At 47.8% G+C, this 25,777-nt stretch overlaps 1 protein-coding gene across 1 annotated transcript in view; it reads left to right on the forward strand.

Moving 5' to 3' along the window:
- The window catches only part of Ikbkb (inhibitor of nuclear factor kappa B kinase subunit beta), a 53,656-nt gene that overhangs the window by 4,044 nt on the left and 23,835 nt on the right, over positions 1-25,777 (forward strand). Inside the window, exons 3-8 of the mRNA XM_006982992.4 lie at positions 4,404-4,498; positions 5,728-5,845; positions 9,339-9,408; positions 20,095-20,183; positions 21,167-21,256; positions 24,155-24,279. Coding sequence (XP_006983054.1) covers positions 4,404-4,498; positions 5,728-5,845; positions 9,339-9,408; positions 20,095-20,183; positions 21,167-21,256; positions 24,155-24,279 — 587 coding nt within the window. The remainder of the gene's footprint in view (positions 1-4,403; positions 4,499-5,727; positions 5,846-9,338; positions 9,409-20,094; positions 20,184-21,166; positions 21,257-24,154; positions 24,280-25,777) is intronic.

Consider the following 25,777-nt stretch of genomic DNA (forward strand, 5'->3'; position numbering starts at 1 on the left):
TTGCCCAGGGCTTCCTATGGATCAGACCCTGCATTTCATTTTAGTTGGCATCACTGGATGGGTGGAGTTTTTTCTCCATCTGTGGATGAAGAGCCAAAGGTCTAAGGGATTCAGTGCTGCGTATTTACTTTGCTCAAGGAAACGGCAACACGTTGGTCCCTTGAGTCTGTTCCCGACATCTGTGGGCAAGATTGGAGGCCACTGTGTCGTCTTGTGTCTGCACTGCGGGAAGACGGGAGAAGTTGTAGCCCTTTCTCATGTATCACTTGGTACGTCAGGGATAAAGATGCATCTAACGCTTTTTTTTTTTTTTGAAAATTATTTTATTTTTGAGATTATAGTATAATTACATCATTTCCCTTTTCCTCCCTCCAACTTCCCTCATATACCCCTTCTTGCTCTCTTTGAAATTCATGGCCTCCTTTCTCATTAATTATTGTTATATACCTATCTGTATATCGATATACATATATGTTCATAAATACAACTTGCTCAGTCTGTATAATGATATATGTATAGATATAGATACACACACACACATACATGTATGTATGTATGTATGTATGTTTTCAGGGCTGACAATTAGGTATTGGATAACCAATTGGCGTGGTCTTCCCTGGGGAAGACTATCTGAGCGTTCCTTAGCTGCCTGTAGTTGTTCGTGTAGGTTTGAGGCCTCCTAGGCTTTCCCCTGCCCACGTTAGCACGTCTTTTCTTTTTGTTCTCGGTCAGCTCACCTGCAGGCAGTCTTGTTGGTAGGACTTGATTGGTGTAACTTCTGACATCCCTAGGAGACATAGTCTCCCAGCAAACCCCCAGTTCCTCTGGCTCTCGCCACCTTTCCTCCTCCTCTGCGACGATCCCTGAGCTTGAGGTGCAGGGGTTGTTGTCCGTGTGTCCCAGACCTTCACTTTTAAGTGCTCATTTGAGAATTTTGCACAGTGTATTTTGATCGTACTCAACTTCTGTCTCCCGACTCTGACCAGCTCCCTCCCTCCCCACCCCCTCCCCACCTAGCTTTCCTTTTTTTTGTGCCTCCTCCCCCTCCCACCCAGGTGTGGTTGACCTATCACAGAACATTCCCTTAAAGAGAACTTATTCTCCCTCTCTAAGCATCTATGAACTGCCTAGCTAGGGGTGGTGGGACTTACCGCCTCCCTCCTTCTCCAAGCTCGGATTTCCCCTGGCTTGGGCCTGTGCCTGCTCCCATAACTGCCCTGAGTTCATCTATTTGGTTCAGAAAACACTGTTTTGTTGTGGTCACCCACAACCTCTGGCTCTTACAATCTTTCCCAGATGATCCCTGAGTTTCGGGAGGAGGGGCGTGATACAGATGTCTCATTTAGGGCTGAGCATTCCACAGTCTCTTCACTTTGATCGGTTGTGGACCTTTGTGTTAAATGCCATTCACTGCATGTAGAATAGAAACTTCTCTGAAGGACAAAGGCCTCTACGTGATGACGTCTCACCCATAGCTGCCTTACGACCCGATCAGCTCTAGGGAGTCTCACCTCTTAATACTGTTACGGAAGTAATTAAATGTCAACATTCCAGCCTTAGCATACAGCATTGGTTGGATTTGCTGTTGATGAAACTGCCCTAGAACTGGGCAAAAAAAAAAATTTGAATCTAAACACTAATAGGAAGTGAAACTGAAAACTAAGCTCCAGTCAGTTTGTGAATGGGCAGACCACTTGGAAACTCCTGATCTCGAGGTATGGCATTTTCCGAGCTGTGGCCTCGGAGAATGTACATCAACTAGAGAAATGCTTTTCTAATATGGCTTCTCACTCTCCAAGACCGTAGATGGACTTCTCCCTGGGTTTGAGTGTGTAGCCACGGTGATTGATTCAGCCTCAGGAGGAGCTATAATATGAAAAGGAAGTCAGCTCTTCAGAGAGAGCCTTGAAATCCTGGCTAAAAATCAGGATTCTGACAGACAGACAGAAAAGGAAAGGGCGATGTGGGGACAGAGCCCAGTTAATGACGCCACCTCCTGTGAGCTGGCCTGTTGAAGTCACAGAAGGGGACACATAGCTACAGCATGAATGGACTATGGAGATGTGTCTTTAAGTGATAAGGTCAGTCTAAAATTATACATGTGTGACTCAATTTACATGAAATGTCCGAATCGTGAAATCCATACAGGCAGCAGTAGATGGGTGTTGTCTGGGGCTACAGAGACTCCAGGGAAGATGGGAAGTGACTTGTACTTCCCATGGCGTGGGGTTTGTGGGTGGGGACCCTGCCCCGACATTCGTCATTATTTTGGTTGTATACTTAGAATATAGCAGGAAACTAGGTGTGGAGATTGCTGCGTTTTGGATAACTCAAGCACTAGTTTCGGACTACAAACAGATCTGAGAATACTTTGGAGGTTTTGTAATATTTGTGCTCGGGCATTAGAGTGGTAATGAACACCACCATCCATTCCTGAAGCTTTCAGGCTGACTTGTTGATCGGTGACCACATTTAGACAACTGCCCCGCTGTGTCTGGAGATTTCCATTTTCCTTCTCTTACCAGGTAGTCTAAGCCCTTGTGGGAGTTTGGGCCGCTGGGACAAATACGAGGCAAGCTGGATCCTAACGACAGCCACCTACACACTGGGAGGTCTTGCCGCAGTTCCCTGCATGTCATTTTAAGCCCCACTCATTCAAGTGTGTGAATTGCACACTTACAAGATAGAGGATCCTTTTCCTAACATGTACAAGTGAGGAAAATGGTCTCTGGGGCCTCTAGGACCTCCTTCACAGGGGCTGACAGTATTATCTGTGTTGACTGTAGTTGATTTTGAAGGTCTTTAGAGGTTTCAGTCCTTTGCCTTTTATACATGGAAGCAGAAATCTTATTGTGTGTGGAAAATAACCCACCATCAGTTTTGAATGAGTGAGTTTTTATTTTAAGTCTGTAGTAAGCAAAAGCGGAAGGACAAACAGAAATAGCATGCAGCTAGACAGCAAAGCACCATCGAATTGGGCGCTTAGAACATTCAGAGGACATTCCGGAGCAGTCCAGTTGGCACCACACACTAAAGCCTCATCAGGTAGGTGATTACATCAACCATCAGAAATCCACTGGGGAAGCCCCTGCCGAAATTGTCGTGCTAGAGTTCCCAGATGAGAAATTCCCAGGCAGAACAGAACATTCTTTCCATGGATAAACTTCTACTTTCCTGTTCCCACTGTAGGCGTTTTTTATAGCAATAGATTGTAGTAATCTCTGTCGGAAAGGATTTCTCTTTCTTGCTGTTCCCAGCAAACTGGCTGGTGTCACTGTGAATGGGGAATACTGATAACTATTGTCCTTCAGCCTTCCTCGAGGCCACCACTTCTGTCTCCAGGACACGTCATACCAGGGCTTCTCTGTGCTGCTCCTGCCAAAACCATAGACTCTGAACCCTCTCAACCTTCATGTTCAAAGGACTCCTTTGTGTACCTGTTAACCAAAGGAACCAGTCACCCAGCTCATTAGTCACAAAATATTGATTTTCCCATTGCAGAGACCACAGTGCGGTTGAGAATGTACTTCAGTTGGTAGAGCGCTTGCCCAGTGTTCACAAAGCCCTAGGATTGATCCCTGTATGAGCTGCACAGTGGTCCATGCACACCTGTAATCCTAGCCCTTGGGAGGAAGGAATCAGGAGGATCAGAAGTCCAATGTCATCCTTGTAGCCATAGTGATCATCAGTCGGGCCTGGGGTTCATGAGACATTCTAAAGTAAATAAGTGTGTAAACTGACAGTGAAGCCGAGCTTCAGAAGAGAGAGCGTATGCATCATGCTCAGGACTGTCCTCTTGTGAAGCTGCCAGATACCCGCTGTGGGCGGGCTCTCTGTCTGTGTGATGTTGCTACATCCTCATCTTCATTCATTGAATCGGGGCAGGTCAGTGTTCCTGTTTCATAAAGACACAGTCTCTGCATGGTTTACCCAGAGGTTGCAGAGCCGGTGAAAGGTGGAGTTTGAGCTGTGTCCCATTGACTACCCGGTCCTTGTCTTGTCTCTGAAGAGAGAACACTCCTGCGCGAAGTAATGGAGACACCCACTGTGCCAATATTAAGTCGACTCACACGGAAGTGCCATTTTTATATGTGAAACTGGCCAGTCACCAACAATGCCTTGTGGTTTAACCTAATATGGCAGCGGTTGGGATATGGAGAGAGACGTCCCTGGACAGGAATTTGCTACAGAGGTTTTGTGGCGGGTACAGGGACAGAGCAGGCTTGGAGGATTGGTGTCCCTGGTTGGGGAGAGGAAGCAAGCGAGCTGTGATGTGGGGACGCGGAAGAGGGCAGCCAGGCTCTCCACTTGTTCTCCAGGGCGTCTGTGTGGCCGGCAGGGCTCTGTGGTGCTCGGGTGTTTGGGGGTTAATTGTTCTGACACCTAGTGTGCCCTTTCTGTAGGCGACAGGCGAGCAGATTGCCATCAAGCAGTGCCGACAGGAACTCAGCCCGAAGAACCGAGATCGCTGGTGCCTAGAGATCCAGATCATGAGAAGGTGAGGGCCTGGGCCCATACCTGGGGACGCCACTCCCGCAGCCCTGCCAGGCTGGAAGGGAAACCACAGCACGTTCTACCTGCTGTGTCTAGAAAAGAATCCTAAGTCTCTTCCAACACCGCCTGGGCTGCCCCGAGAGGCGACTGTCCTCAAGGCTTCTAAAGGAGTAACATTTAAATACTACATTGACTTGGTGGTCAATTCTGTTACATTAAATCTAAGATAGTCGTCATAGCTAGGCATGGTGGTGTGTTCCTGTAGGTGCAGCTACTTGGGAGGCTGGACACAGGAGGAATAGTTGAGCCTAGGAATTTGAGACCAGCATAGGCAACATAAGACCCTGTCAAAAATTACTCAAGTAATTAAGTTAATTAAAATAGTCAATCATGATAAGTTTTTATATTTCAACGAAAATCCTTGTTTTCCCTATGTTTCTAATTCCAGAGTGGCATGTGACCCTCTGCTGCTGTTTGCTCTCTGTGGATATTCACACAGTGTGGAGATAGGATCTCTCTGTCCTGGGTGGATGCTATCCTTCCACCTGGTGAGACCTGTAGATGAGCACTGTGAGAGTTAGCTTGAAGTATCAAGCAGATGCTCCCCCTGCTCACTTAACTTTCATTTTTTAAAAAGTATTTCATTTTTATGTGTATGAGTTTTGCCTACATCTGTCTGTGTCCCTCATGCATGCTTGGCGCCTGAGGGGGCCAGAGGGGGAGTTGGATCCGCTGAAACTGGAGTTGAGAGACAGTTGTACTCCAGCATTCAGATGCTGGGGCTCAAACCCAGGTCCTCTGGAAGAGCCCCGAGGTCTTAACTACAGAGAGAGAGAGCAGTTGTCTCCTTCATCAATGAATCAATGAATGGTCACCTGCATGTTACATCATCCCTCCCCTTCAATGGCATGAGGTCCCTGTCGCCACCTGTCAGAAGCAATCTTACAGTACAAGGAAAACTTGAAATCGGACCCTTTAAGGATGATTAAATGATACATGATATGCTTGTAGGGAGTTTGAGTTTGGAAGGCTAAGGAAGGCTGAGTAAATACATGTTAACTTACTGAGTACCAGGTAAGTCTCCCATTCCTGGACCCCCATCTTCTCCTGTTTGATTGGCAAGGGGACTGGTTATTCTGTGCTTTGTTGGAAGGTGAGATCAGCTAAGATATGGAACAAGGGGGTTGGATTTGAACTGAAGTTTGAATGCTTATTGGTTTCCCCTCTTTCTAGGCTGAACCATCCCAATGTGGTGGCTGCCCGGGATGTCCCAGAGGGGATGCAGAACTTGGCACCCAATGATTTGCCTCTACTGGCCATGGAGTACTGCCAAGGAGGAGATCTCCGAAGAGTGAGTCTTCCTGGGTTGTGAGATGTAGGTCCATCTAGGCAGGGCTGGGACGCTGGGAGGGGAGAAACAGAGAGACCATTCACCATCATCCAGCAAGCTCAAGGAGTCAGTGAACTAACTTCGTCTACACGGACTCCCTCTTCGATACCGCCTTTGGGGTGGTTTCTGTATGTGTAAATCTAAAGGCTGAGTCAGAAGTGCCTGCAAGAAAGCTGAAGACGGGCTGTGTCACATGACCACTAACGTGACAAGGAAGAGTACCATCAGACCTGGACCACAGGGAAGAAACAGAATGAAGTCTCAACACAAACTCTTCCCCCTCTGGCATGTTAGGGCCACTGCAAGCTTTGGGGGGGGTCAGCATCTGGGCTGTCCAATGGGGAGAGACTTTCTTTTGAGGTCAGCATCTGTGCTGTCCAATGGGGAGAGACTTTCTTTTGGGGTCAGCATCTGTGCTGTCCAATGGGGAGCGACTTTCTTCACAGACGTGACCATGCTCCTCAGAATCACAGCGGGCGGAAGGGAGCTAGCTTAGTCATCAGGGAACAGGTCCAAACCCACACTGGGCAGAGGGCAATGGCAGTTCTCCCTGGTCACAGGGACAGTTCTGTGTGCCACCCAGATGCTCTTTATGCTTTTGTAGGGTGCCCGCTTTATGGTTTCAGCATATTGGTACCCAGATAGAATCCCTGCACTGCAGGTAGATGCCATGGCCCTGCGACATTAACCAGATACATCACCAGCTACATACAGTGGGCGCGTGGAGCTTGGGTCACAGACCACCCCAGGTGTAGGGCATCTCCCCATCTGTGAAGCTGGGCCGTGTCATTTAGTGTTGGGAAAACTAAAATCTCCAAGTGGGTTGTTTTTCAATATACTCATGCTATAGCTCCGGTCAGCTCTCGCCTCTAAAAGAGTCACAGCCCGGGGCTTGGATGCTCACTCACTTCTCTCTTGACATAGCAGTTTCCCAGACGGACGTCATGCGCTACGCTCGTTATTCTTTGGGGCCTTTCCCCTTATTTTAAAAAAGGAAAGTTTCCATGAGGGATTCTCCCGCTGGAAGGGTGGGAAGTCCTGAGAGTGGTGTAGCTTGGGAACAGGATATGACCTGTTTCCGTAAGTAGGATGATAACGGGAGAGGAGAAATGGAGAGCTTCACGGCACCACCGTGACTCTCCTGGTCTCTGACCTGTGACAGTCACCCGATTGCTATCTGCGGTTAGGTGGAAATGCCACCGTGCTGTTGTAAGCTGTTAGAATCAAGTGGCAAGTTTGTCGGGCCCTGACTGAGAAGTGAGTGGGTGTGACCAGGTGACTGGGTGCTCAGAAATGCAGTGGAGATACACACTTGCCCTTTTGGGCAGCAAAGAACCCGTAAGCCAAGGGAAAAGATGATGGAAATTTCAGCATGACTCTTGGCATGGGCTGCAGGGTGATCTAGGGAGAGGCAGGATGTGGCTGCATAAAAGGGCCTCTGTGCTGTCACTGGAAAGGGCACTGGGAACAGCTTTGATGATCTTGTTCTCTTTGTTTCCTAAATAAGGTAGCCTGCCTTTTCCTTCTCTTAAAAGTTCAAAATCGGCCTGGAGAGATGGCTCAGAGGTTAAGAACATTGGCAGCTCTTCCAGAGGACCTGAGTTCAATTCCCAGCAACCACATGGTGGCTCACAACCACCTGTAATGGGATCTGGCGCCCTCTTCTGGCTTGCAGGTGTACATGCAGATAGAGCACCATATGCATAAAATAATGAAACAAATAATAAATGATTTTGGTTTTTAAAGTTCAAAATCTGTATTAGTGGCCAAAATCTATGTTATATCTTAGAGCAGTGGTTCTCAACCTTCCTGACACTGTGACCTTATAATACAGTTCCTCATGTTGTGATGACCCCAACCATAACATTATTTTTGTTGCTACTGTTGTGAATCGTAATATACATACCTGAGTTTTCTAATGGTCTTAGGCGGCCCAGCTCCCTGAAGGGGTCGTGACCCACAGGTTGAGAACCACTGCCTTAGAGAGATCAGCTTCATCAGCAGATAGTAAATTTAGGAATCAGAGTTAATTTCAAAACTTAAGTCCACCATGCTTGGTTTGGGGGAAGTTAAGACAGGAGACTCCTTTTTTCAAGAATTTGAGATCAACTTATGAAGTATGGTGAGACCCTGTCCCCTGCGCCCCCCCCCCCAAAAAAAAAAACAAAACCCACAACCTCAAAGCAAACCAAAGCCATGAGAAGAGTGAAATGTATGGTGCAGAGGTAAACAGACTTTGGCATGGTCATGAATTTGAATGTTAATGACCACAAGCTGACTCGCAGCAGCATGTGGAGCCCCTCGATAAACCGGAGAGCCAGAAACCAAAGGATTCAAAGCTCAGCTTCAGGAAGTTTAGCTTCGCTTTACAGCCCTGCCTCTCAACTGTGTGTGCCGCCTGATATTAGACTCCCCAGTCTGTTTCTTCACCTCTGAGGTGGAGATTTCAGCATCAGGGCCGTGATGCTGGGTGGAGCAGGTAGAGGACAGTGGGACCCAGGGCAGTGATGCTGGATGGAGCCGGTAGAGGGCGCTGTGGGACTCTGGACAGTGATGCTGGGTGGAGCAGGTAGAGGGCGCTGTGGGACTCGGACAGTGATGCTGGGTGGAGCAGGTAGAGGGCGCTGTGGGACTCTGAACAGTGATGCTGGCTGGAGCAGGTAGAGGGCGCTGTGGTGGGACTCTGGACAGTGATGCTGGGTAGAGCAGGTAGAGGGCGCTGTGGGACTCAGGACAGTGATGCTGGGTGGAGCAGGTAGAGGGCGCTGTGGGACTCTGAACAGTGATGCTGGCTGGAGCAGGTAGAGGGCGCTGTGGTGGGACTCTGGACAGTGATGCTGGGTGGAGCAGGTAGAGGGCGCTGTGGGACTCAGGACAGTGATGCTGGATGGAGCAGGTAGAGGGCGCTGTGGTGGGATTCTGGACAGTGATGCTGGGTGGAGCAGGTAGAGGGCGCTGTGGGACTCTGGACAGTGATGCTGGGTAGAGCAGATACAGTCCGCTGAATTCATCCCTGCAGAACTAGGCACAATGCCAGGCACTCAGCAAGTGCACATTCTCCACATTAAATTATCCAAGAAGACTCTCTTAGAATGGCTGGAGGGTGGCTTTTGGTGAGTCTTCTCTGCCTGCCCTTTCTGCAGGAGTCTCCAGAGCAAACTCAGTTACTACTGACGTTAGACCCTGGCCACTTTCTTCAGACTTGCAGCCGCAGTGAAGCTGACTCAAATGCTTCCTGCCAGGGCCAGGGAGGTGAATACATGGATACCTGCAGACGGCTGCCTCGCTTTGACCCTGGAGCAAGTCCTAGTGCCCCAGCTCCTCCCAACCAGCTCCCCTGGATCCCTGGTATAGGGCCAGCACTCAGCTGTCTGAGTGACAGAAGACGCTGGTGGGCTTCTCAGGGGTCCGTGACCACCCACATCTGACCCCCCGCTTTTCATGTTCTCTGTAGTACTTGAACCAGTTCGAAAACTGCTGTGGCCTGCGGGAAGGAGCCATCCTAACCCTCCTGAGCGACATTGGTAAGTCCCCGCCCTAGAAACGAGGCCAGGCCCTGCAGGGTAGATGTGTGTCCAGTCAGGCATTTGGGGAATTGTCTCTGCCGCGGGTGTGGTGAGATGTGGAAAGGACCTACTGGCGTAAGGAGTTCAGCCAGGGCTCAAATAGAGTTCCTTCCTTCCTAAGTCATGGTGCAAATGACTGTGTGTGCACAGTAAGAGATTTCCCTTCCCACCAAAGAGATCCACTCCCTGCTTTCCTGGAACGGCCAGTGAAATAGGTTGTCATCTGAATAGTTCATCCATTGGTAGTGAAGTTTCCTTCTCTCACAGCGGCAGTCACTTGCCAGCCACAGGCATAGAAAAACCCGCTCTTCAGCACACTGGTACTGTGGGTGTCCATATTCAAATGCTTGCAGCACCCTGAGAAGGCTGGCCCCAGGGAGGAGAGTCACGTGGGCCTGTAGAGATGTGTGGTGTCCCCTAGATCCTGGGGCCCCACTAGGGAACTGAAGTGGGGCTCTGATGGTCAGCTCTGCCTGTCCCCAGGAGAAGCAGATATTAGAAGTGCCACAGAGCTTGCTTAGGGCTTTAAAGATGATGATGATGATGATGTCATCGTCCAAGGTTGGTGCAAACTGATAGTTTGGGTTCTAGAGTTATCTAGAGTTTAATCCTTGAACGTATGTCCCCATTTTGGGGAGTGACCCCATCTTCATCCCCATTTCATCCTTTCAATCTATACGTATATGATTTGTTTACTCAAATTTAGTTTTTCCAGTTGGCGTACAGAAAGTGTGCAGTGATGTAATGATGTCATGGGTCCTTTCCTTAGGTTATCTGGTCGTTAGCTTTTACCCCATTTGTGCAGCTGTATTCTCTCATCTTTCAGAAACTTTGCCAGCTTGAGTCTAAGGCTCTTACTCTGCTTCTTCAGGTAGAGGGGAGGGAAGGGGTGTTGTGAAATGGGGTCGATCTTCCATTTTTTTTTTAAAGATTTTTTTATTATAATATACAGTGTTCTGCCTGCATGTATCCCTGCACACCAGAAGAGGGCACCAGATCTCATTACAGATAGTTGTGAGCCACCTTGTGGGCGCTGGGAATTGAACTCAGGACCTCTGGAAGAGCAGCCAGTGCTCTTAACCTCTGAGCCATCTCTCCAGCCCACCATGTTTTTAAGGGTGAGATCCAAGCAGTGTGACGGAGAGTTTCCACCTTCCTGTGCATCCCACGGTTTCCTTTAGGATGGAGTCCTGTGGAGGACTAGGTGACATCACTGCAGTCTGACCTGCTGGGTCAGGGGGCAGGCACCCCTTGGCCTCTGGTTTCCCCGTGTGTTGGTGCACATGTGTCTGCAGGAAGGGCCCTGTCTGTACACCTGCGGGATCTAATCCAGAGGTCTAGAACTCCGTTTGTTTTTGTGACACCATGTCTCACCCACCTGTGTTTTGCTTAGATGTTTACCTGATTTTATCTCTTAAGTCCATCAGCCAAATTCCTGATTTGCTCCTGTTGGCTTGGGTTGAAGGCAGGACTAGAAGGTGGGGGGGGGGGGTGATTTTCTTTTGTTCTCCATGGCTTCCTTTTGGTTACAGCTTCAGGTCGCTTTCCTTTGATGTTATTCTCCCAAGTATTTTTTATTCTATTCATTAGATTATTTCTGCAGCTCTCATACAGCAGTGAAAAGTCTCTAAATGGGGACAGGTGGCTCCCACCTGTAGTCTTAGTTTTTGGAAGATAGAGGCAAGAATATCCCTGTGAATTTGAGGATGGCCTGGGCTACAGTGGAAACGCTGTCTCAAAGGAACAAAAACGGAAAGCTCTTTAAATAATTGGTTTGTGTTACACTAACTGGATTACTGCTTCACATGACATTTTACTTCCTTGGGAGTGGTGCCTTCAGTATTATCTATTCAAGGGCCTCCTTGGTGCGGGTGGAACCGTGGCCTCGCACGTGCTGGGCAAGCTCTGTACCACTGAGCTCCACCCACTTCTTTGGCCGGACTTCTTAAAATCAGGACCTTTGGTCACTGCTCTGTCTTTAGCATCTAGAAAAGTAGTAGCTGGTATATACCGCCTTGTCTGTAAATATTTATAATAGATCAAATGCTCCGAAAGGAATTAAAATTAAAAAAAAAAATCTGGACATCTCTGTATTAATACCCAGCTTATAAACCAGCTCTTCCACTTCCTAGCCATGTGCCCTGAAGCATGGTACTTCATTTTTCAGAATGTTGTTTCATTACCTGTAAGTGAGAGCCTTGCTCACCTCCTTAGCATCGTTGAACGTAAAATGAGATGCTATACATAAGCTCTTGGCATAGTGCTCTTCCTAGAATGATACACAGTAAGTCACTGTGGTCCCCCACCCCCGTCCCCCCCCCCCCAGCTGGATCCTGAAAACCCTCAGTCCCTACTGTGGATTTCTAATGAGGTTGGAGCTAGCAAACCCAATAGGTGGGAGGCTCATGAGATGCCTTTCCTGGAAATGCCTGGTCTTCCCCAGACACATGCATTGCTGGGATGCATTCCTATCCTTTGACTCTGGTTGAAGTTGCTGATAGATTTACATTTTACTTGCATACCCCTGCCATTTCTGATTTGTATATGAGACCATTAGATTTAGTCTCACTTCTAAGTCAGTTTAAAAGCTTGACTTCGAGTGGCTCAGCTAACAACCGTTTTGTATTCGGAAACCGCTCCTGAGCATATGTCGTTCCAAGTGCAACCCCACATTCTCTTTGCTGGAGTCACCACAGCTGTTCCCTGCCTGGTTGATTCCAGTTGATTAGCCAAGCCACACTCCTGGTGACAGGGTCCAGATTCATTGCCTTCTCATTTGGGTTAAATGTATTTGCGCCTAATATCTGGGCCCTAATTTCTTAGGACGCCCACATAGAACATCATCAAGGTAACAGACACACAGACAAGATTCTTCCAGTGATTTTAAGGTGCCAAGTACAACTCCAGCAACTTGTAAGTAGAGTATACATGTGAAAACAGGTAGATGCCTGGCAGACACAGATGAACCCTGCTTCCTAGAGCAAGCCTGTCTGGTCATTGCCTTATACTGGCAAGAGATGCTGGGATAGACATGGAGGCAATGGTAACAGTTTGGACTTCCCCACAACATGACCCCGGAATAGCCCACGGGAGTCACAGTTACACTGAATGATCATTGTCCTTTAGAAAACCTCAGAGTGTTTTTTCTTCCTGCCAGTGAAGCAGCAGATTCCCAAGCAGTCAGGACTGAGCGGCAGGTGGCAGCCCTCTCTGTCCTACCACAGAGTCTTGGTCAGTGACCCTAGGCTGTCACTGAACTAACTCATGGACCCCTTCCCTGAATTCCTGAATATTAGAACTGTAGGCATATTGCACATGTCCAGACCTCACCTCAGCTTCCACGCTGCCTTCTCCTTGCTTTTCTTTATTCTTGCCCCGTCCCATTCACCTTCCTTTTCCTGGACCGGCTCTGCCCTGCTTTACTTATTGCTGGTTTTGCCTGCCTGGCATCTTGTGGCATCTCTCTATCAACCGTACCTCCACACACACACACACACACACACCGAGTCTGTGCTCTGATATCTGTGTCTGCAGAATCTCTCTCCCAAAGCCACTTCCAAATTGAACCCTAGACTTCTTTTCACATGATCCCTTTGTGGTATCTTTTTCACCGGACCTGTCTTTCCGCCTACCCAGACATGAGTGTCAAGTTTCAATCTCATCTTTTGGGTCAGCAGTTAAGAGGACTTGCTACTCTTATGAGGGATCCAGAACTGGTTCCCAGACCCCATATGGTGGCTCACAATCCAAGGGATCTAAAAACCTCTTCTGGCCTCCATGGGCACCAGACATGCACATAGTACACATGCATGCAGACAAACACTCATACACACAAAATAAATCTTTAATTCTCACCTTTGAAAATCATCCCCTGTTGCTGCTTCATACCTTTCTCCCTCTGCCTGGCTGAAAGGACACTAAAGGACACAATCACTCTCCAAACTGAGCTGGGGCTGTAGCTCAGTCAATAGAACGCTTGCCTAGCATGCATGATGCCCAGTGACTCATGAACTAGACAGAGTGGCACATGTCCCAGTTCTGGGGTGAGGGTGGGGAGTAGGAGCAGCAGGATCTGGAATTTAAAATCATCTTTAACTACATAGTTTGATGCCAGCCTGGGCTGGAGACCAGAGGCCATGCCTCAAAGCAGGCAAACAAAAGGATGAGAATACAAGGTCACCAAATCCAGTGTGTCTGTCGTATTATGTCCTGTTCTCCCGTCTGTCCCTACAGCCTCCACTAATATGTTATCGCCGGAAATCGTTGTCATGACCTCATACCGGCCTCCTCATTGGCTTTTGCTAGTCTGTTTTTCAGAACGGTGCCTTCTCTTACATTTTCGAGACAAACCTCCTATGTATCGCAGGCTTGCCCTGAACTCACCGTGGAGCCTAGTCTGGCCTCACACTCAGAGCTGTTCTCTCACCTCAGTTCCTGAGTGCTGGAGTTATACAGATGTGCATTACCATGCCTGGCCGAAAGGAGACTTTTACCATTGTCTGCTCCAGACCTCTCCACCCACCTTCTTTCCAAAGTCAGTGGCTAGCCTGCTGTGCACAGGACTCCTGTGGCCGGCTTCTCCATTTCCCGGCTGCCCTGTGCCTCACCAGGGACCCTCAGCCTTCCCATCTCTTAGCCTTAGGCTTCGCTCGTCACTCTGGATTTCCTTCACAGAAGTTTGCTGCTCTTCGTGGTCACTGAGCAAATGAGAAAATGACGCTACGCTTTGATCTTAACACTTGGTCTTGCCATTTTTCTGCCCTGCTGTTTGCACCAGACTAAGTCTGTTTTGCCTGGCAGGTCCCACAACAAACTGGGCAGCTCACGGTAGGCTCAGCGTTTTAATGAAGAACACAGACATCCTCTTTTATTACCCAGTGGCAACTTGGACCACCCACTGGTTGACCTCCCCCCATCCCTCCCTCTCTTCTCTTCCTTCCGCCCCTCCCGGCCCCAAATAGTCTACCACTAAGATACACCCCTGCCTCCTACCTGTTGCTTTCTGACTTTTCTTTTTCTTCTGATTTCTACCCATCCCCTCACTCCACCCCAGAATCTTCTGGTCCCTTTGTCTTCCCATTTCTTCCCAGGGGAACTTATCTCACACAAGCATCCTGAAAAGAGCTTACCAGGCTCTTAAGACTTGTAGGAAAAATCGGGATTTCACGGGCACACCCCTTCCAAAACACTTTAACCTGCCTGAAAGCCTGGCTGATCTTGTCTGCCCCCAACTTGTAGTTTATCATCTAAACAATGTGCTTTGGAATTCAGGTCGTATTCTTCCTGTAAGCCCAGGGAGATCCTGGGTGTAGATGTGGGTACCACCCTGACAAGGAGCACAACGATGCTCTTTGCTATGGATACTGCACCTGGATCTCTCTGCAGAATCCACACGATAACAGGCCAAGGTGTAGTCCGGGGAACTGTTTGTCTATACTGCACCTGGATCTCTCTGCAGAATCCACACGATAACAGGCCAAGGTGTAGCCCAGAGAACTGTTTGTCTATACTGCACCTGGATCTCTCTGCAGAATCCACACGATAACAGGCCAAGGTGTAGTCCAGAGAACTGTTTGTCTATACTGCACCTGAATCTCTCTGCAGAATCCACATGATAACAGGCCAAGGTGTAGTCCAGAGAATTGTTTGTTTCAGTGCTGGGGATGAAACCCAGGAACTTACGCGTGCTAAGCCCTACAGTGTAGTCTAAAAAGGAGTGTTTGTTACAGCTTGTTTCCCTAATTGGAACATGAGGGGTTAGTTATGTTTTTGTGTATTGGGGTTTTCAGTTTTTAGGGGTATTTTCTATCGTTCCATCCAAGGGTTTAAACACAGCATTATTTTTGAGTTTCATCATTGAATGTTTCATCCAGTTTAAACCAGTTTAGGTTCTCCCAGTGAGATCATCTTAATCGGCTTCCTGACACTGTTCCTTAGGGCTATTTTCCAGACGGCCTACAGCCCATCGAGGACCTGTTTTTCAAACGAAGCCCTTGCCCGTCAGAACGTTTAGCCACCTGGGGTTCACTTAGTCCACAAAAGCACCTACGATTCTACCTGTCTGATTTCTTAGTTCTAGACATGGTTAAGTCAGGGAAAATACTTGAGAATACACAACTACACTAAAACGAGGATCTACATTTGTGAGCAGCATTGCTTCGTCAAAGTCAGTAGCCATTAATACATCGCGAGGTCTGACTACCGCCCGCCGTCCCTCCCCTGCACAGGCCTGGTGCAGCCTGGGTCAGGGCAGCCTAAGGTGGCGCGGCGTGCTCTCCGCCGTCCATGCGCTCCTCCTCCTGGACGGGGTTCTTGGGACTCCTGCCAGCTCGCCCACGTTACGGGCCTCAGATGCTACACCTCCAACTGCAGGGCCCTTGTTCTAGGCTGTGTTTGTTCTTGCTCAGATCCAGTGGGACTCAGCTTGCACACGGCACATGCCGTCACACATCCTCTGCAGCAGCTGAGCGCCGCGAAAATGGCCGCCCTTTGGACAGTGTTTCAGGTTGTGGCCTGGCCTGGCTCCTCTCTGCCCATGGTTCAGGTTCAGTAGCAGTACCCCTCCTCTCTGCTGCGCTGTATGAGTGTCATGGTTCGACTTTTTATATCTTCACGCTAAGATTGTAGGCCTGCGCCACTGTGCCCAATCTTTACTTTAAAAAAAAAAAAATGGTCATGGGGTCCAATACAATCCATTCGGCAGTACATCAACACCTTTTTAAGTTAAAATCTATAGACCTAAATTGTTGTAAAGTTGCCTGTTTTAGTAACTGGAGAGATGGCTCAGTTCAAGTATTGCCTATGTGTTCTAGGTAGATTTCTATCACTTCAATAAAACACCATGACCAGGGGCTGGAGAGATGGCTCAGCCGTTAAGAGCACCGACTGTTCTTCCAGAGGACCCGGGTTCAATTCCCAGCACCCCCACATGGCAGCTCATAACTGTCTGTAATTCCAGTTCCAGGGGACCTGACACCCTCACACAGATACATAGGCAGGCAAAACACCAATGCACATAAAATAAAAATAATTAAAAAAAAAAAAAAACCACCATGACCAGCTGGGCACGGTGGCACACGCCTTTAATCCCAGCACTCAGGAGGCAGAGGCAGGCGGATCTTTGTGAGTTCGAGGCCATCCTGGTCTATAGAGCAAGTTCCAGGATACCCAAGGCTATATGGAGAAACCCTGTCTTGAAAAAACAAACAAGAAAACACCATGACCAATTTTACTAGTAAAAATCAAAGTACTGTTGAGAAGCATTAGGTTTTATAAGTCAACAGTTGAGTAGAATTCTTTGGGTCCATGGTCAGCAGCAAATCTTTGGCTTTGTTTGGATAGCAATTGGACATAGCAGTCTACTGTTGACCATTATGACAGAAAACAAGAAGCAAGCAGGAAATGATAGGGCCAGGTTTGAATGGAGAAATATAATCAGTACAGTATGGCTTAATGTTCTGAGTCTGAACTCTCTTCACTCAGTGGTTTTGCAGTGTGGCTGATGTGGCTTAGTGGTTCTGAGTGTGAACTCTCTTCACTCTGGTTTTGCAGTGTGGCAGATGTGGCTTAGTGGTTCTGAGTGTGAACTCTCTTCACTCAGTGGTTTTGCAGTGTGGGTGATGTGGCTTAGTGGTTCTGAGTGTGAACTCTCTTCACTCTGGTTTTACAGTGTGGCTGATGTGGCTTAGTGATTCTGAGTGTGAACTCTCTTCGATATTTGACTGCCAGATATGGTTTTAGGGAACACCATCTGAAAGTCTTCCCAGAGTCAGCCTGCTCTCTTGATTTCTGTGGAAGACTTGTCTTCTGCTCTCTGCTGGTGGGTACCCATCTCCCCCCACTCCCCCTGCCTGCAGAGATGACCACCTCTTCAGTTTGCCGGAGATTCCAAATGACTCAGTCCATCCTGATAGGGGTGGTTTCTGTGTGTCGTATGTTTATGCATAGGTATAGATTAGTATGTGGACATGCTTGTACATTTGTGATGTGTCACCGAAAGGGCTTGATATTAAACCTCTCAGTGTTATTGATTTTATCCCCTGCCCTTTTTTAGACGGTGTCTCTATGTAGACCAAGTTGGCTTTGAACTTGATATTTAGGTTAGGGTGACCTCTGCCACATGGTAATCTTCGTGCTAAGATTGTAGGCATATGCCAACTATTATTTAAAAAAAAAAAAAAAAAAAAAAAAAACACTTGTGGGGTCTGATACTATCCCCTTGGCAGTACATCATCAGCATCCTTTTAAATCAAAAGCCGTACACCTAAATGGTTTTAATGAAGCTGCCTGTCCTAGTAACTGGAGAGATGGCTGAGTTGGTGAGGTGCTGGCTATGTATCCCAGGTAGGTTTCTATCACTTCAGTAAAACACCATGACCGAAAGCAATGGGGAGGAAAGTTTACTTCATCTTACATTTCCACGTCACGGTCTATCATCCAGGGAGTCGAGACAGGAACCTGGAGGCAGGAACTGAAACAGAAAGAGGACATGCTGCTTCCTGGCTTGCTTCTCATGGCTTGCTCAGCCTGCTTCCTTAAAGCACGCAGGGCCACCAGCCCAGGGATGGCACCACCCACAGTGAGCTGGGCCCTTCCAAATCAGTCATCAATCAAGAAAATACCTTAGAAGCTTGCCCACAGGCCAATCTGCTGGGGACATTTTGTCAATTGAAGTGCCCTCTTACACAAGTCCAGCTTGTTTCAAGTTGATGTAAAACTTGCCAGCACACTGTGCAAGCAGTTACAGCACCCAGAGTGAAAAGAGTGGAAGCATGCACCCGTGATCCCATCCCCAGGGAGGCGAAGGTAGAAGGGTCCCAGGAACTGCTGGTAAACTGAGGGAGATGAGTGCTGAGCTCCAGGTTCCGAAACTCTGTTTGAACACACACACACACACACACACACCACACACACACACACACACACCACACACACACACACACACACACACACACACACACACACACACACACCCCACACACGCACACACACACACACACACAAGAGATAGGAAATGATGGAGGAAGACACCTGAGTCTTTGGCCGTCACATGCACATGACGTCACATATGTCAACACATACAGTACACACAGGCTCAAAGAATTGCCTAGCATAATGTGGCTCTATCGTAATAATCCAGGCAGTCCTGGATTATTAACTAAATTTCAGCCTATTTCTAACTGTTGCTCCACATTATGCAGTACCCACATGTGTGTGTCATGATGCTGTTTTGGGAGAAAGATCTTTTGAGGCAGGTTCTTCACACAGAACCCCGTGCTCGCCTTGAACTCATCACCCTGCAGTTCCTGAGCCCCGGAATTACAGGCACCGCCACATCCAGATTTTCTCTTTCCCTCTCCTCCCTCTCTGCTACTGAGCCACAGTCCTGGCTCCCCTTCTTTTGATGATGTGAGGAAGGATTGAACTCAGCCCTGCACCTGCTAAGCAGTGATGTTTTCAATTTTATAAGCTAGTTTTTCAGAGTGGAAACTGTAGGTCAAGTCAGATATATATATTTATTTGACATATTACTTTATGTGTACACACACACACACACACACACACACACACACACACACACATATATATTTGGCATATTACTTTATATGTATACACACACACATTTATTTGGCATATTACTTTATATGTATACACACACACACACACACACACACACACACACACACACACATATATATTTGGCATATTACTTTTCAAAACTACACATTTGTATTCCTCCCAGCAGTGTAGTGGAGTTCTCTTGTTACTGCTTGCTCTGCAGTTTTTGATACAAGTATGAGCAGTTCTTCAGTAACTTGTTTGCCATTTATATTTCTTTTATAAATCACTGTTTTCTTTGCCTTTGTTTTTTTTGTTTTGTTTTGTTTTGTTTCCCCATTACTGGGTATTGAACCTAGGCTTCCATTCTTGTTAGGCAAGTGCTCTACCACTAAGCTACATCCCAAGCCCTTTTTCTTACTTTTGATTTTGAGACAGTCTCACCGAGTTGCCCAGGCTACCTGTGAACTTGCCATCCCCCTGTCTCGGGCTCCCGAGTAGTGGGATCACAGGCCTGTGCTGCTTCACCTGGCTCTTTGCTTCTTGATGATTTTTAAAGGCTGTTTGTGTGTTAGCTGTGTTTGCTGTGGGACTCATACTGCAGACGCCCTAGTCCCTTTGCTTGAGCTTTGTTTAGGATGCCTTTGACCAGGAATTTTCGAAATGTTTTGTCTTCCTTGCCCTTTGTTAACCAGGGCCTCCTGTAGACCGGCCTTGGCCTTCCCAGAGGAGGATCTTAAACTTGCCCCCACCTCAAGTGCTCCCATACCCCACCATGGCTTGTCTTTTTATGCAGTACTTCAGCACTTGACCAATGCTGGGCGAGCACTGTCCTCACTGAGCTGCACCATCAGTGGATGATCCAAAATCTCCCAGTTAAATTCTGCTCTCTTGGCCTGATCCCCTTCACCTGGCCTGAGCAGTGTCCACTCCCAGGCTGCTTCTGTCCCCTGAGAGTTGATACACCAGAAGCCAGAAAACGTGTCAAGACAACACTATATCGTCTTTTACAGGCTGGTCAGTTCTGAGGGAAAAAAGCATGTGCTAGACATAATAAAAATATCATTCTCCATTGCACTCCCTCAGCCTCGGCTCTTCGATACCTTCACGACAACAGAATCATCCATCGGGATCTGAAGCCAGAGAACATCGTTCTTCAGCAGGGCGAGCAGCGAGTGAGTGGCCTTCCTGGGACTTGGGGGGTCCCTAGGGCTGCTGGGGTCGGCTCTGGCAGGGGAGGGTTTCTTAAGCTGCTCATTTCTGTATTTCCTCGAGCCGCACTCCGGTTCTCTTGAGAATTTCTTATGTTTTGATGCCTTTCTGTTTTTGAATCAGCGGTGCAAACTGTTCTTGCTGGCGGATTGAGGCAAGCTCGGATGTATCACGTTCTTTTTATTTATTTTTTTTCTCTCCAGCTCTGAATGTATTACATTGTTAATCGCCCAAGTTGCAGGAACCCGATAAGGAAAAATGTTTATTATTCCAGCCTCAACCCGACACCTCTTGGAGATAGACTTTTTCTTTTTCGTTTGTTTGTTACAATGAGCCGAAGCTGGTTGTGGATGTGGTTGAGAAGAGGCAGGCAGAGCTGGCACCTGCCCATCGCGGGCCTGCTCCGGCTCTGCCATTACACACGAGCTGTTCATGGCCCTTCTCAGTGGTAACCTCCCCACGGGCTTAGATACCGTAGTCTTTCCCAACTTTGTTCAACGAGGGGTCACCCATCCCTCCCAATACAGCTTCCCTCACAGTTCCTAGCCCAGCCCATGACTGTGGCAGGCTCATCGAACACTCATTCTTCCAGTAATTCCGGATATTTCCTGAGCAGGGCCTGGCCTGGCCTCTCACATTACAGATCCAGGCTCGGGGACCCTGAGGTCCGATATGTAGGCTCTTAACTGATAGATGGCAAAGCAAGGAAACGTTTGCCCAACATTCTTATAGTGCCCCAAGTGTACCCTGCTGAGGGCATTCTCCTGTGAATATGGTGGCCTTAAGGTATTAGGAACCAACATTAAGGTATTAGGAACCAACATTCTTTGGGAATTCAGAATGACTTTGTTGTAATGGCAAACCAACTCACGCTGTGGAAGGTGACTGCCTTCTTACAGCCTTCAGATTTCTTCTCCTCCCCCCCACCCCCCCTTTTTTTTTCCAGTTAATACACAAGATTATTGATCTAGGATATGCCAAGGAACTGGATCAGGGCAGCCTGTGCACCTCCTTTGTGGGGACCCTGCAATACCTGGTAAGCAATGGGCCCAAGTGTTTGCTTCTCAGTCTCTCTGATGCTCCTGTCTGTGGGTCTGTTTGTCCTGCCTGCCTGCATCTCAGGCCTGCTGGCTCCGTGGATGTTCAGAATTATTGTGTGAGTTCACAGTTGATAATTCACTCACGTGAGTGTTTTTGTGCCCTCTGCTCTGATGTGAGAAGGGCTGGCCTGTGTGCCTTTACCCAAATTCCGGAACCTTTCTGTGCCACGGAGTTCCGATTATCTGTAGAGGCTGTGTTCTTGAAGGGTCACAGGAACCAGTGAGGAAGAGGTGGGGCTGTGACTTCTTCTCTGTGTGTTGTGTGGTCTGAATGCTGCAGTATGATTTGATCAACTCATTCTTCTGGAACATTGTGTGCCAGACAGTGTGCACAGAGCTGGCAGTACAATGAGAAAAGAGATAAGCATTTCACTACTCATTGAGAGCTTAGCATTCGAGAAGAACGCAGGCATTAGTCACCGTGATATACAGATAACCCAGAAACCACCATTGCCACGAGTGCCACTGATAAAAGCACAGCGTCGAAGGCTGTGTGAGGAGAAGGCCGTGGAAGGATGGGGAGAGGGGACCCTGGCAAAAGCAGAGCGCACTGGAAGACACACTAGTGCGGCTCAGGCTTAGAGGATGCGGAGAGGGTCTGAAGTTGAAACTGGGGAGGAAGAAGGGACAAGTTCTTATCCCTTTCTGCTGGCCTGAAGGGTTTTAAACCATATGGTAAAAACCTGTGGAACAGCATTGGGGGGCTCCACACTGAAGAAGCTGCCATGGAATGATGTGGAGAGTGAATTGCAGCGAGTGAGTGGCGGGTGGTAAGGCAGCCGTTGGAATAGACACGTTCACAGCTGGGCAAGGAGGGTAGGAGGTGCAGAATGATTAAATTCAAGGCAAGCTTGCTCGGCTGGGACACAGTTTTGCACAGCTGTCATCTCAGCACTTGCCTGTAACCTAAGTGCTTGGATAGTGGAGACAAGACAGCATGAGTTTGGGGCCAGCCTGGACTACATAGTGAGCGCCTGTCTTCAATAAAGCGTGGGTGGGGGTAGGTAACAGACACTAAGGAAGACTTAGTAATAGCTGACTTATTGGTGATAATGGCCGTCAGATTGGGGTTGAATAATGGAATCTGAGTTCAATGAACAAAAAAGGTTGAAGGTCTCAGGGCTTAAAAAAGCTTAAGCATCCCATTTCTTAAGAAAGAAATTATGTCTTGTTTTTCTGAATTCATTAATGTTTCCTATGTAGACTACCAGTTAGAATGGGATCCCTCTGTTTCTCTTCTGCTGTATGGAATGCGGCTTTCCCAGCGGGACTGTGGGATGTGATTCAGGCAGTGCATCCATGGGATACTGTAATTATATACATCCTGCTAAGTACCCTCTGGAGTCCTCACTAGCTCAGCAACAATGAGGTGAGGTGAACCCGTGCTCTGACCACGATTGGCAAATCCTCGTATGGCTCCAGGAACTGGACCTGACGAGAGATAGCGAGGGAATGAAGCAATGACTGACGGCAGGAATGCTGGGACTGGGTGGACTGAGCTCTCTGATGGAGAAACAACCGCACCTCAGAAGCTCACTGTGTTAACAGAGAGGCGAGGTTACAGTTGAACATGGAGGTGGGCCAAGGAGCTCGGTGTGGGTTGGAGCAACCTTCAAGCCATAATATTTGGGGCACGGGAAAAGCTATGGTGGACATTTTTTGGCACACACATTTAACAACATTTATACCTGGGCCCTCTAGAAAATCTTTGCCATCTCTCTGAGCCTCACCCTAGTCGGGAAGGCTTTGCGGTTTTCCCATGAGTCTGAGGCTACGCCTTTTGACATGGTGGCGGCCATGTCAACAGCACACGTTCACTCGGGTCTTCATTCACTCAGGGCTCCCACTCAAGACGCTAACAGTTTTTCACCTGCGTGAATTAAAGGCCCACCCATAGCCACACCTGGAGACTGAGCTAATCATGCAATTTTAGCCCAGTTCCTCCTGGGTTTGACTCCCTGACCCATCTATGACTCTTGCATGTCCACGTAGATCATGACTGGTCCTGTCTTTGAGCCTTTGCTTGGTGGTATTCCTTCCTGGGATGGTTCTGCTGTGTGTTTCCTGCAAGCCTTGTGAGCCCAGTTCCTGTCCTGCCTCGACTTTCTCACCCTCCTGGGTCACTGTAGCTCTCTTAACCTGGACAGCAGTCATGCATCTTGGCTTTCTCCTGCTCGATTGTAAATATCCCATTTCGTTGTATGGCTCTATGTTACTTGATTCAGAGTTACCTGGTTTAATATATATGCACTGTGCATTGGGTGTGTACAAGCTGATGTCTTTTTGTTTGTTGGACATAGCTTGGCTCTCCGTCTCCTATGGTCTGGGTCCTGCATGTAATCTTCAATAAATACTACAATCTCATTTTTAAATACGGAAAGATTAAATGACTGTGAAATGCACAGTAGATTTACTCTGGTCTACCTTGAAGTGATTCCTCAGGATCCTGACTCCTCAGCTGTCCTGTCCACACTTCTCATTAACACAGTCTCATTAAGATTTGAAGTAGAGTCGGGTGGTGGTGGTGCATACCTTTAATCCCAGCACTTGGGAGGCAGAGGCAGGCCGATCTCTGAGTTCAAGGCCAGCCTGGTCTACAGAGCAACTTCCAGGACAGCCAGGACTACACAGAGAAACCCTGTCTTGAAAAACCCAAACAAAAGGATATGAAGTACAAAAGCCCTTACGTACCCACAGCTGACCCTGTTCAGGTTTATCTCGCTCTTGAGTGGACATACTCTGCCCTGGTGGTGAAGGCAGGGAGCTGGTTCTCCTCCTGGTAGCTCTTCCAGCCAGAAAGAGGGCAGCGTAGGCAGCCCCGCTGTGTCTTTCAGGCTCCAGAGCTGCTGGAGCAGCAGAAGTACACTGTGACTGTGGACTACTGGAGCTTCGGCACCCTGGCCTTTGAGTGCATTACCGGCTTCCGGCCCTTTCTTCCGAACTGGCAGCCCGTGCAGTGGTGAGTTGACCGGGTACTGGGGCGAGGGCGATCTCGAGGGGAGAGCGAGCCCCTGGCTCCACGTCTTGTCACCCGGTCCCTTTCTGGTCCCCAGGTTAGGCCCACATGGTCTGTGGTCTGTTCTCCCTTAGGACCCAGCAGTGGCTGTTCAAGCTTCTCAGCCTTGGACAGAGGAACGGTTGCTAACAACGTCTGTAAATAGAGCCCTGGTCCTAATAGGGTCAGTGTCAACAAGGGGGTCCACTCCAGACCATGGCAGGACTGTTAGCAAATGATTAGTAAAGGGAACAGGTGTACACACAGCAGGTAATGAAGGAATATTTACCCTTGTAGTAAAATTTGTCAACAGTAAGTCTCTATGTAGAAAGTTTTTACTTAAAGTAGTTTTGTAGTAGTAATAAGTTTATGTGTTTTAAACGTCGAAGTATAAAAGAATAATAGTGTAAAAGATTGTCTCGTGAAAGTTTCCATACCCCTGGTCTCCCTCCCCAAAGATGTGATGACCACTAGTGTTGTGTTCTTCAGGGATGCCTATGCCCTCCCCCCAGGTCGTCCTGGTTGTTTGTTTTATGTCGGCCTCTCTTTATACTCCAGTGGTGTCATAATCGAGCACTGCTGTGTGTGTGCCTTGAAAGCATTTGACACCAAAACTTTCTTCAGAGCAATTTATTTGACATACACAGACACACACACACATACACACACATACACACACACACACACACACACACACACACACACACACACACACACACACAAAATCCCTGTCTGGGGCCTAAAAGTGCTGTACCGTTTGCCCCACAGATTAATTTTGTAGTATTTTGTGCATTTGAAAAATACAGAAATAATGGAAAGTCCTGACTTTGGTAGCACATACACTAAAATTAGAAACATTTTTTTTTTTTAACTTTAGAAAAGAATCAGCTATAATCAGATTATCTGGAAACAATCATTAACCACTTCCGTCTATCTTCTTAAAGACTAGCTCCTTCTTCGCCCTTTGATATAGCCTGCTTTCATGCTCAGACTGAGCATGCTCTGTCTTCCTGGGCTTTGGAAGGTCTCTTTGGTGTTCCACTCACTCACTGAAATGCAGCTTGCTTTTGGAAAGTTGAGTGGTTTATGATTGGTGCTTCTTAAAATAATACCACAAATAACATCCTTGTAGGTAAGCTGTTGCTCACAGCTATTCATCTGGTTATTTATACATTCCTATAAACAGAATGAACAGATTTAAAGAGCACACACATTTTAAAGGCTTTGAGGTGTCTTGTGCCACCTGCCAGAAAAGGCTGTACAAAAACATACTTCTGCAGGAGTACACCAATCTGACCTTTTCCCTGTGCCATTCTTAATGCCGGGGTCTTCATTTTCCTAAGTACATTGTAAGATTAGTAAAAAACACCAACTTTTCAAAGTACAAGTATTTACACCAAGAAAAACTATGTAGCAGAAGATGACCTTAACCTCGGGTCCTCCTGCCTCCAGCTCCCAAACG

The sequence above is a fragment of the Peromyscus maniculatus genome, chromosome 17 (assembly GCF_049852395.1).
Source record: "Peromyscus maniculatus bairdii isolate BWxNUB_F1_BW_parent chromosome 17, HU_Pman_BW_mat_3.1, whole genome shotgun sequence".
In the NCBI taxonomy this organism is placed as follows: domain Eukaryota; kingdom Metazoa; phylum Chordata; class Mammalia; order Rodentia; family Cricetidae; genus Peromyscus; species Peromyscus maniculatus.